The sequence below is a fragment of the Chenopodium quinoa genome, unplaced genomic scaffold (genome assembly GCF_001683475.1).
Source record: "Chenopodium quinoa cultivar QQ74 unplaced genomic scaffold, ASM168347v1, whole genome shotgun sequence".
Taxonomy (NCBI): domain Eukaryota; kingdom Viridiplantae; phylum Streptophyta; class Magnoliopsida; order Caryophyllales; family Amaranthaceae; genus Chenopodium; species Chenopodium quinoa.
Genome location: NW_018742815.1, coordinates 412153 through 425158, shown reverse-complemented (window position 1 = coordinate 425158; position 13006 = coordinate 412153). Strand labels below are relative to the sequence as shown.

The 13006-nt window shown below is 32.2% G+C and overlaps 1 protein-coding gene across 1 annotated transcript; it reads right to left on the bottom strand.

Annotated features, from left to right (window-relative positions):
- Positions 1-2304: 2304 nt before the first annotated feature.
- LOC110725565 (leucine-rich repeat receptor-like serine/threonine-protein kinase BAM3) lies at positions 2305-8280 on the bottom strand. The gene is made up of 2 exons (XM_021905021.1): positions 5345-8280; positions 2305-2986 (listed from the first exon to the last, which is right to left on the bottom strand). Exons 1-2 carry the CDS (start codon positions 7947-7949, stop codon positions 2571-2573), a joined length of 3021 nt encoding a protein of 1006 aa, XP_021760713.1. The 5' UTR covers positions 7950-8280; the 3' UTR covers positions 2305-2570.
- Between the last annotated feature and the right edge of the window lie 4726 nt (positions 8281-13006).

Here is a 13006-nt window from a genome sequence, read left to right as displayed (position 1 = left end):
CCAAGACCCTTTGGGAAACTCGTGGAAGTACCTGGATGCATAATCTTGTCGGGTGAAAAAATGATGTACGAAAGACAAATTTGAACTATAATACAAGAAATCGGAGTAATTTAGAAGGTATCGGGATCCGGTGTCAGAAATTCACGGAATTGTACGGGGATGCAACCTGGGGCCCCTATGGTATTATTTGGACCCATATACGACCATAAGTCGATTACATAAAGGCCCCGTGGAAGCTTATAGCCAATATAAGAGGCGTGTAAAAAAACGGGTAAATTGTATGCTTAAAAGCAAATTGGATGGTTCCACCCACCCAATTGGACTCCTGGAGGGTATTAGGGTATATATGTAGCTTCTAGGCAATTTTTGTTTTTGGGTAAAAAAAAGTCAAAAATTGGCAATATTGAAAGCTATCATACACGTTTGTTTGGCCAATTTCGAAGGTTTCGGGACTCGGTGTCAAAAAGTGTTAATTGAGACATTAGGGGATACATGTCGGGGTCATATAATATCGTTTGGAACCATATATGATCGTTATATGTTATTATAAATGTTCGTAGTAGCCTCGAGTTTATGAAATCGGTGCAAGTTGTAAAAGGGTAAATTGACAGTTTAAAGGCATATTGGATGGTTTTACCCACCTAAATGGATTCCCGGGGTGTATTAGGGTCCGTGGGAAGCATCTCGGCAATATATGTTTTCGGGTCCAAAAAAGTGAAAATTTGTCCAAAATTAAAGGCTATAATACACGATTTCGAGTTAATTTTTGACATTTTTTCAAAAAAATGAACTGAATGCGTGAGGTGACTCCTGAGGTCATATAACGTGGTTTGAAACCATAACACACCTATAAAAGATGTCTATAAAGTACCAAGAATGATTTTTGTTTCTATTTGAAATTCATGAATTTTTGAAATATAATGATGTCAGATAAGTATAAAAATGTGATATGGCTTGATTCTAATTATGTCATTAAAAATATAATGAAGTGATGTGACTTGACAATAATGTCATAATATTATGTGATTATAAATATAATGATGTGATGTCATAATATGATATGACTTGACAATAATGATGTCATTAGAGCATAATAGTCTCATATAAGGAAAAAGGAAATGATTTTGGCAGACTTCTTTGTGAGAGTATAGTTTTCAAGTTTGGATCCTCTACAGTTGAACTTTATAGAGTTCAATAAATCTAGACCCTCCACAAAAGATCAATGGCTAATATTCATCTTGCATGCATTTCAAAATAAAAAATAAAAGTTCAATAAAAGTAATTAAAAACTCTCACTCTCACAACTCTACAACTCTATAATTTTCAAACTCTGGAGGATCTCAACTCATAGTTTTCTATACTCTACTTACATTAGGGTGTTCCAAAATCAATTATGGGCGTGTCAAAATCAATTTCCTAAGGAGAATGATATCATATAACCATAATATTGATGTGATGTGACTTGATACTATGGTTTAAAATTGGAAAAGAACACATGTTATAATGTAACTATACAAACTATATACAGAGTAGTATATACCAAGTAATACAGCCACGCACTAAAGCACAAACACAGCAAGGTCTACCCTTTTTTAACACAACTTAAAATTGTACATCATCTAGCTTGAAAATCAAGAGGCTAATCATTTTTTTTCTTACAGCAATAGTAGAAATCCACCTTCAACACATGCCCCTCCCCCTACCGTCTCAAGCTCGGAACCATATCTTAGCACATATCAACCATGTCAAAAGAGAAGAAAAGCTTGTTTTGTAACCAAGCCAAATTACACATCCTTCCATTTTGATGAAGGGGTCACAACGTAGAGATTTCTTTGAATATGCTGTAATTGATATTTGGAGGCCTTCATACATTAGGACTTTTTTGTTCGTCCAATACTCTACTTTTGTTTGTTGGGTATTTTGAAGCCCATTTATTACACACTTTGGGCCAACTAATTGCATTGTATTTCAGCCAACACCTTATTTAATCCAATACTAGATTAGTCTCTTCAGACATCTAATTTTAACAATTTTTTTTTTTGTTTTATTTGTGTGTAATATAAGTAATTGGAAAAATTCTTTTTGGTACTCTTGTGTTTTTATTTTCTCTGTGTATTATCTTTAGTAATCATGAATTATTAATTTCAATTAACCAGAATATTAATATTAAATTTTGATTAAAATCTTTAACCGTTAGTTTTGGACTAACATGGCATGGCTCGTGCCCATATATAGTAGTCGTGCCTTTCAAAATAAGTTCAACAAAAATAAAGGGGTTTGGAGTCTAGGACATCACCATAGATATTCATCGAATCAAAATTATTTTGTATATATTTATATATATTCCATAACCAATATCCACTCTATGCCTAAATCTAATTAGACAGTGAAACTAGAAATAAAAAGTTACATATTAAATTTTCACAATAGAAGACTATAATAACAAAAAACTACATTTCTAGACATACACAATTCTCAAAAATTTCCCCAAAAAATTAAAAAAAGAAAAAAAAAAAAAAAAAAAAAACCCTTATACCACAAGTTTTTCATGATGATTTGGATGAACCCTTTTATCCTTTCTTAACATCATTATTAGATTGTTGCTTGGTATTATTGTTATTGTTATTATTAACGAGTAATGAAGTCGATGAAGCAGGTTGATATCCCATAACATGGTAAGGATACTCTGATAGAATTTGAACCACTTCTCTCATTGTTGGGCGTTCAACACTATTCTCTTGGGTGCACAGCATAGCCACAAAGAACAAATGCATCGCTTCATCTTGAGGTACCGCGGTTAGCCTTGAATCAATGATAAGAGGCACATTTTCCTTACGACAATTCGTTTGAACTCTTGACCATTGCACTATGTCCACCCCTTCTCCAAAATCTCCCACGGGACGACGTCCTGTCAATAATTCAAGTAGTACCACACCAAAACTATAAACATCACTCTTCTCGTCCACTCTTAAAGTGTACGCATATTCTGCACGTCAAATTAATTGATAAGTTAGATACTATCATAATATCATATAGTAAGATAATACAACTACAAAAAAAAGACGGCAATATGAATAAGAATCATGCATTAAAAAAATTCAAGTATCGGATACTAAGCACATTAAAGAAGTCGCATTCTAAAACTGTCGGAGACTTTAGAAAACAAAATCATATATTTGAATCCTTGAAAGATTCATATCGAATCAATCAACCAAATTAGATTCTTAATACACCCAGCTCCAAAGTTGCCTTTTTTTTTGTGTGAAAATTTTACTTAACATACATATAGGCACGATTAAAACACTTAACTAATTAAAACACTTAACTAATCGTAATTGTTACATTTACTGTATTATTATAGATACCCTGAGTATGCACCCAAAAAAAAAAATAAAGTACCCCCGAGTTAACCTAACATACAATAAAACAACATTCAAACACACACAACCTAACTCAATTAAACTTGTTACGGAGTACAAAATGTAAAATAATTATTAATTTAAGTTTAAAACTAATTCAAATAATTTGATAGTCACCTCTATTATGTTATGTGTTGTTGTATTATACGCACACGACGAAAATGAGTAATTAAAAAAAAGGAGAAACATAATAGGCACTTTAATTTCTTTATGTAAAGAGAAAACATTAAGGGGGGAAGTGGGCACGATAATATATGTGCATGTGGTATTCACTTTCACAGCACACGATGGATGATAGTGTCACACTGGCCCAGAGATACTAATCAGTCAACTTTGCTTTGCTTCTTCTTTTTTTTTTTCCTTCCTTTTTTGCTTATTTTTTTAATTTTTACATTTTACAATTCTTTAGCTGTTTTCCATAAAATTCTCCCCAAAAATATTTGCTCCTCTGACACCTAACAATTCACCAACATTTCATCACATATAGCCCCCCCCCCCCCCACATCTTTCACTTTAGCCTCGACAAATCATGGACTTCCCTATTACTAAAATGTGTCCCACGCCTATTACTATGCATGAATAGTTCAAAATCTAACTCTATCACTTTAAAAACATTACTTCCTCCGTTTCAAATACGATATTATCTTATAGCTAGCGATAATCCAAATTATGCATAATACGTACATAACCCTAATATATATATATATACTTATTCATTAGTATGTATGTGTATTTAGTTGGGTCAGTTTTGTCATGTCTAACTACGAGTTTTAATTATTATGAGTGTAATTTGTACTAGTAGCGTGAATATATCTAGGGATGCGAGTGACGGTAGGTTTAAAATAGAGCTAATGATGAGAGTAATGATAATGTTTGGTTGCATTCATTGGACATTGAGAATGAGACTACAATGCAATGTAACTGCTAAGCAGCCTTTTTGTAAGGTTCAAAATAGATCCCAGTTTTGGAATTTTACACTCCCGATAAATGTTTACAGTATTGTTGAATGCTTTTTATCCTTCAAATTAAAATAAAATTACCGCCATAATAGTGTATAGTGGAGTACTGTAATTTATTATTGTGTCAAAAGAATCTGAGAACTTAAAACATGTACTCTTAGAAAATTGACCTATATATTCTTATTAGGCCATTCTTATTATATATAAAAACACTTGGAAAATAAAAATAATTATAGAGTTTTTTTTTTTTTTTTTTTTTTTTTTGTAAGTACAGGGTACAAAAATCGATTGATGTGATATCCTTTCAAGAAAAAAAGACAATACGAATATACAAAGTACTCCCTAGATTTATTTATGGGAAAATCTCTGTGTATGGATTTAAACCACCTGACACGAGCAAAATATTCACTTATATATTACTCATATATATGTTACTCTTTTATATATCATGCATTACAATATGTTATTCTAATTTTTTAGTGCTATTATACTAAGTATGAAGTAATACTTTGGGTTAAAAAATTATTGTTAGTTAATATTTTAAAAAATATGGTGTAATTTCAAATACGAAGTATAATAATATACGCACGAAAACTAGAAAAATAAGTAGTATAATGAGTACAAATATTATTGTTATTATTATTATTATTAGAATTATTTTGGTTTATTTTTAAGGCATGTTTACCAACAGCAGACAATCACAATTTACCAAAAACTATATAAACCAAAGTGGGCCACTTTTGTTCACTAACAAACTACTGACCAATTGACAGAACTTCACAAGTTCACTCACACTATAAGCATTTCATATAAATTAATTAACTAACTTAACGAATTTATGCAACAATTAATCTTAATTTTTTTAATTAATTAATCCACTATATGAATCATGCAAGGACACTAAAATTTTGTAAGCTAGGAAGAGCAAAACTGCAACACTCAATTGAGAGAATGATAGTCACATACCTGGAGCTATATAGCCATAAGATCCAGCAATTGCTGACATGCACTCTGATGCGCCGCCCCCGGACAAGAACTTGGCTAGCCCAAAATCCGCCACGTGTGCCTCGAAATGCGAGTTCAAGAGTATATTGTTGGATTTTACGTCACGGTGAACTATCAAAGGTGAACAATCATGGTGAAGGTAACAAAGTCCCTTAGCAGCCTCTATTCCAATTTTGTACCTCATATTCCACCCTAGGAACCCTCCCAATTTTTTACCATGTAGGGCTTCGCCGAGGCTCCCGTTCCGCATGTACTCGTACACCAAGAGATTGGTGTGCTTGTTTGAGCAGAACGCGAGCAACCTGACTATGTTACGATGTCTTATCTGCCCAAGGGTTTCAATCTCCGCTTTGAAACCATGGTCATGCCTATTGGGTCCGAAACCTAACAACTTTTTTACTGCAATTTCGGACCCACAAGGCATTTTACCGTGGTAAACAATCCCCGCACCCCCTCTTCCAATCACATTGCCATCCTTCATGCATTCAAGAATATCCGAGACATTGAATTCCACCTTCGTGAAAGTAGTCATTTTCCAAGAATCTGACCTCTTTTTAAAGGATTTTGCCTTGATGACTGCAGCCACCGCGAAAATTAGGGAGCAAACCAAAAGGGCAAGAGCAAATATGAGCTTAAACTCACCACTACTCGATTTCCTACTCGGACTTGGAACAAAGGTTAAGTTACAAGGGTTATTCAAAGATGACCCACAAAGTAACGGGTTACCCACAAAGGATGAGGCATTAAACACGGCAAACTGCCCTGATTCGGGCAGTTTGCCCGAGAGGTCATTAAAGGAAAAATCAGCACTCGTAAGACTTTTCATAGACCCTATCGACACGGGTAACGTACCATTTATGTGATTCCTAGACAAATTCAAATAACCCAAAATTCTATTACTAGAAATTTCAGGAGGAATTGACCCAGAAAGATTATTTTGGCTAAGATCAAGATATGTAAGATGAACACAATTTCCAATTTCAAGAGGAATTAACCCAGAAAGATAATTTTTGCTAAGATCAAGCTTAATCACTTGCTTAAGCTGACCAATAGACTGTGGAATTGGACCAGAAAATTGGTTACCCTCAAAATAAAGAAATTGAATAGAAGTAAAATTGGACAATGAAACAGGCAAAGGCCCTGATAATCGATTATTCGACACGTCGATTTGGTCTAGTTTAGCAGGATTGAATGAGACAGGATCAACATTTTCAGGCAAATTACCTGAAAGATAGTTGTTTTGAAGCTCTAACAAGTTAAGTTTGGGTAAGTAGACCAACCCATTTGGGACACTACCATTAAGGTAATTTTGGCCTAATCTTACCCTAACAAGACTAGTACAAGAGCCTAGATTTTCAGGGATTGGTCCAAAAAGAAAATTATTCATCAAAATTAAGACACTAAGTTGGTTAGAATCACACAAATTTGAAGGGATAGTACCAGTGAGTTTATTTGATGACAAATCAAGCTCTTGAAGCTTCCCATTTTGGCCTAAAAATCGCGGTATCTCACCCGTGAAGTTGTTCTTCCACAGCTTGAGAGTGTCCAAGTTAGGCAAACCATCAGCCACATAATCAGGAATTGACCCATGTAACTTGTTCATGAAAAGATTGAACAATTTGAGGTTTTTAAGGTTGATAAACTCATGAGGTATCTCCCCACTAAGCTCATTAATCGAAAGATCGAGATTAACTAAACTTGTGAGGTTCCCTAATTCATTAGGGATACTTCCTGAAAGATGGTTCATATGCAAGTAGAGTGTATCAAGGGATGCTAAATTCCCTAACTCTTTCGGTATCGGACCGGATAATCCACAGCTTGATGCATCCAATTGAACAAGGTTAACCAACTTCCCTAACTCCTTAGGAATGCCGCCTTCATACACATTGTATTGCCCTACATAAAGCTCCCTTAAATTTGTCAAGTTACCCAACTCTTTTGGGATACTTCCTTGAAGATCATTTCCTCCAAGAAACAAATATTCTAAGGAAGTAATCTCACCATAAATTCTTGGGATTTCACCAAAGAAAAAGTTCCCTCCCAAATCTAAATGCCTTAGTTTTTTCAACCTTGTTACCCCTAAAGGAAGAGGCGAACTAAGGTTATTGTTATTCACATCAAAGACTTCTAAATTCGGCGAAGATGAAAAGTTCCAACCAGCTAAACCACCATTGAAGAGGTTGTTAGATAGGTTGAGGAAGCGAAGATTTTCTTTGTTATCAACAACGACTTGTTCGAGTCTACCCGAGAAGTTGTTTCCTGCTAAGGAGATATGAATGAGGCTATCTAAGGTGGCTAAAACAGGGGAAACAGAGCCTTCGAGGTTTAAATCAGTTAAGTCTAATGAGATTACTCTCCCATTTAGACACTTAACTCCTTTCCAAAAACAAACCGAGCTCGAATTCGAGTAGTTCCAGCTATTCAATGAAGGGTTTGAGTTATGAAAACCTTGCTTAAGAGTAAGCAATGCTTCATAATCTGAGGCTAAAACATGGGATAATGAAGATGATGAAAACAACAAGAAAAAGACACTAAATACTAACAAATTTAGCAATGAAGTGAGCATTTTACTGATGTTTTTGGTAAGGAAAAATGGGCTAAAAATAGAAGTTTTTTAGTGTATGATGAAGAAGAAGAAGAGGATAAACATTTTTTTGGAAAGATTTATTTATTTTGAAGGGTTTTTAAGTGAGTAAATAAGAGAGTGTAAAAGTGAAGAGAATCTGGGAAACTTGTTCTTGAGGTGTGAAATAGTAATGGAATCAAACATCCTCTTAAGAGAGAAAAGAAGAGTCTTCAAATTTAAGCTAAAGATTTTTGCTTTATTTCTTTCTTCTATCTTTCTGTAAAATGGGATGATAAAGAAGAGAAGGGTGCTGCAAAAAAATGAACTTATGGGGCCTCTTAATAGTATCCTAGTGTGTATATATATACTTGCTCCGTTCTTTTTTATTCTTTCGATTTTACTTTTTACGGTTATAAATATTATTACTTTCTTCATTAATTTCATTTTACTTGTCTGAATTTATTTTATGTGGTAGTAAATAAAAGAAAGAAATTATAAGGACTATGCTAACTAAAGTATAAACGTAACAATTTTTTAAAGGACGGAGGGAGTATAATATTACATGATATACAAAAGATGGGTTTCCAATGAAAGAAGAATTTGCTTTGAAAATTTATTGACCTACTTGAAGTTGAAATCTTTTTGTCATAGCAATAACAAATATGCTTACATAAGCTGTTATTATTTTATATTTTTGTTTGGATTTTGTAGCTTTGTTTTGTAGAGAGGCAGGCAATTTTATACTTTATTTTTTGGTCATCTTTGGACGTAGTATATGTAGATATGATAAACAAGATTTTCTTAAACAAGGTTGGTTGATATACATGTTCATAATCTTCATATAAAATAAAATAAAACACAAAACCTACTTTCTTGCATTGTATGTTACTTTTATTTGCTGCTTTCCTTCTAGTTGCTCTTCTTTCTTTGCTTTATTGCTTTAGTTTCATCATATTTTGTTTACTCTTCTCCTTTTCTTGATTTCTCCTTTCTCTTCTTATGCTTTAATCTTATAAGTGCCATGTCGATCTTTGAATTTAGACTATATTTAATAGAGTTTTGTTTAAATCAACTTAAAATATTTTGGATGAAAGAGTGCACAAAAGTTAAAATTATATCACAATGAATATAAAATTGAGTTAAGCTTGGATGAATCATGAGGTATGTAACTTAAATCATATACATGAACAAAATACAACAAAAGAGCTATGAATAAAAATTTATAAATTTCGCAATATATGTGTATGAGGTTTCAACGTATTATTGGCTTTATACAAAGTACAGAGTATTAGTTATTGAAATAAAATTAATTTAAGAAATATTATCATGAATTCGACAACTATATAAGTATATATACAAGTCAAACCAGTATTTTGGCCTAAATTCAAACTAACTCATAATCATTTACATTTTTGTCACGCTTGTTGGACCAAGTATAAATTCAGTGGCAAGAGATTTATGTGTTAAAGTGGATGTGCATATGCATATAAAAGGTAATGAAACCCTAAAATTATTTTGGATTTATGTTCATAAGAATGAAAAATAAAAATAGGCAATATATTACTACTTCAAAATTGCATATAAAAGCTGTTTGGACATTGTAATCATGATTCCTTCTACAACTTTTCAAATTTCGTTATCAATTTTTGTATTTTCTTTAGCCTAGGTTTATGTTATAATTTGGGTTGACTTCCCTTATATCATACATAGGACCATACATGTTCAAATATACATAGAAGAAAAGACTCATTAAGCTACAATCAAGCTTACATATAACTTGTACATAGGTGACTAATATTGTGAGACGGTTTTATAAATTATAATATAAGACGAATTTACTTTCTTCAATAATAGAGATCTCTCATAATTGCACAATTGATTAATTAATAATAAGAGTCAATCTTATTACTCGTGACTCGTCTCATACAATAATTACTCTTTTATTCGCGATGCTAATGATGCTATACTTAAACGAATATGTAAATCGATGGGGGCAACTCCAGGAACTTCCTGTATTATGAAATTAAAAAGTCCACGAAAAGAAAAAGCAAGGAAAATAAAGCCGTTTGGATAACAGAAATTTAAAGTTGATCACCCAAAAAAATTAAATGAAATAAAAAAGAAAAACAGAAATATAAAGGTAATAAAGATTTTAAGTGAAAAAAGAAAATAAAGAGATAGAGAGAGGAGAGAAGTAAAGTTGGATTCTCTTCTTCTTTGTAAAATAAAAATTCAATGTGACAAAAATACCCTTTAGCTTTAATCAAAGGCCATGTTTGCTTTTTCTCTTTTTATGCTACTTGTACACTAAACTTATATGCTTTAAGATCGGAGAGATGATGAAGTTACACTTTATATGATAATACATGAAGAAATAAGGAAAAAAATAATTATATAAAGATGCCGCATGATTTTGATCATATGAGGATCCACATAATAATTGTATAATATATAGTGAATAAATATTATAAAAGTGGTGAAATGTGGTAGACAATAATCATGATGAATAAATGGTGTCACTAAGTAGAATAGTAGTTTCCATGATCATTAGCATTGGATCTTGTGAATTTTTGTTGATGTTTATAGGCATTAAGGTTGTGTAATCAATTACTATGAAAAGTTTCATCTTACATAATTAATTCAATACATGTAATGTGTATTTGTACTCATCGTCTATTTATAATGTATTTCTCTTCTTATGATACCAAATATATATAATTGTCAATTTGATGATGCATGAAACACTACATGTGTGTACTCTTTAATGAAGTTGTACGTAAAATAGTAAAATAATCTATGTATATGAAAATTAAAATGATGGAGCTCTTCTAGCTAGTTAACATGCATATATTATATGCATGCACTTTATTGAAGATCACTTGCAATGGCAACAATCCTCAATTACACAAGAATTTTCCATGGATCAAGTCTCATTTCACCTAGCTCCATACTGAGTTAAATGTAATAGTGACGACTTGACAAGAGGAGTGAATCGATGTCTTAATAATGTGAATACTAATAAAAATGTTGAAATTTTGTAATATAACTATTGAAATTTTAGTCAAGCTAAAAAGTGGTCGGTCTCATTATCAGAAAGTATAGTTTCCGTAGAAAGTTGTGAACTACTCATTCATAACTGCCCGTCAATCTATACAGACACTGTACATATGACACGAGCACCTTAACATATATTGAATGTACATAGATCGAGGTACTCCCAAGTCCATAAAAAAAAGAACTTTAGTATCAAAAACCTAACAAAAATGAGCAGTCAACCATTATTTGAAATAGTTAAGGTGTAATTATATCGTAGTTAAGGTGTAATTATATCGATCCCTATTTCCGATCCTAAGTCCCTACATGACATGGAAAGGGTAAATACAGTTAAATAAAATGGTGAACAAGAGAGCAACTAGTAGAAGCTGAAAATCAAAAAAATAACACAGGTAGTTTTAGTGTTAATTGGGGGCCAGAAATTGATTTCAAGATTTGAAGACCCAAAATCTTTACTCCACTATAAATTATTGAAGACAATCAATAAGCAAGAAGAAGACTCTAATTAAGCCTTTTTTAAACCATAAATAAAACAACAAATTATCATTGTTAATAAATCTTTGCATCCCCCAACTTTTGATCAATTATGATCATGTAAACTTTTCTAGAGTTGGTACAAGTGTAATGTAGTAGTCAACCATATTCTCAAGATATATATTGAAAGTTACTTGAGATTGCTTCACAATCAACCCACTACTTTATTTATACATAGCCTTTATTTTTGGACAATTTTTAGCGAGAATTCAGGCTCCGAAAGGAAAGAGGTTGGATGATTCTTGTAGAGTCCATGATGAATTCTCGGGAGGTCATTTGGATGTTTGAAACCATCTCTTTAAACTCTTGACTACCAAATACCAATCAATGCAATGGAATTATGAATAAACAACATATAATTGAATTGACCTCGTTCTCGAGACTTTGCTGCCCTATTTATATACTTGTTATTATTTCCAAACCAACTTTTATGACACTGTGAGATCTTATATACGTGCTTACTTTATTTTTAGAAATATTTCCCGAAATTGGTCCAAAATCGTTGGTTATACCTTCAATTCTAGACAATTTTCGACTCTTTTGAATTTGGAAAGGCTTACAATTTTCGACTCTTTTGAATTTGGAAAGGCTAGGATACTTCGAGGGACTAGACGAGATTTGAGGAGGCAATCCGGATAGTTGAAATCATCTGTTGTAGCTTTTGACTAATAATGCAAAACAAAATTACGAAATAGTATCATAATTGAATCGAACTCATTCTTGAGACTCTTTAGACTTATTGGTAGGCATGTTATGATTCAAATCCAACTTTTATAACTTTAGATGACACGTCATACACTCCTCCATTTTATGGGATAAGTGTTTTATTTATCTACTCAAAATGGGGCAAAGAAAATGAAATTGAATGGCCATTACTTAAAGTCTTAAATAGATCATTTTGAAACCTTTATCATTGATTTTTTAGTATCACTTGAAAATAAAATGTATGCACCTACTATACATTTCATACAATCATACATGATATAAGTTCCATGCAATAAAAGACCAAAGTACCATAGCTAAGTGGGCAAGTGGATAAATTTCAATTTATCAACTTTATTACCTTTTGCCCTAGCTAGTTCATCTTAAGTTGGAAACATGTGCCTGCAATGACAGTGAATTGTAAGAAGGTAAAAGATGATGATTATTAATATATCATTACATTTGTCTTCTAAAAATGATCAAAATATAATTTTGCAGCCTAAAATAAGGGTACATTGATCCATTCTTAGAACAAAAACTTTAGCTTTTGTTCAATTGTTTTTTCCTTTAAGACCTTCTTTGCCCTTTTAAAATGGGACCAAAGTCTTCAAAAAATGTGAAAATTAATTAATTTACTAGTTAATTATGGTATTTATATGTTTATAATATATGAAATGAGCTTCTTTAGAAGATGGAATAGTCTTAAAGAGAGGGCTGAAAAAGCAAAAGCAACAAAATTTGCATTGTTTTTGTTCAATGCTTTCGAT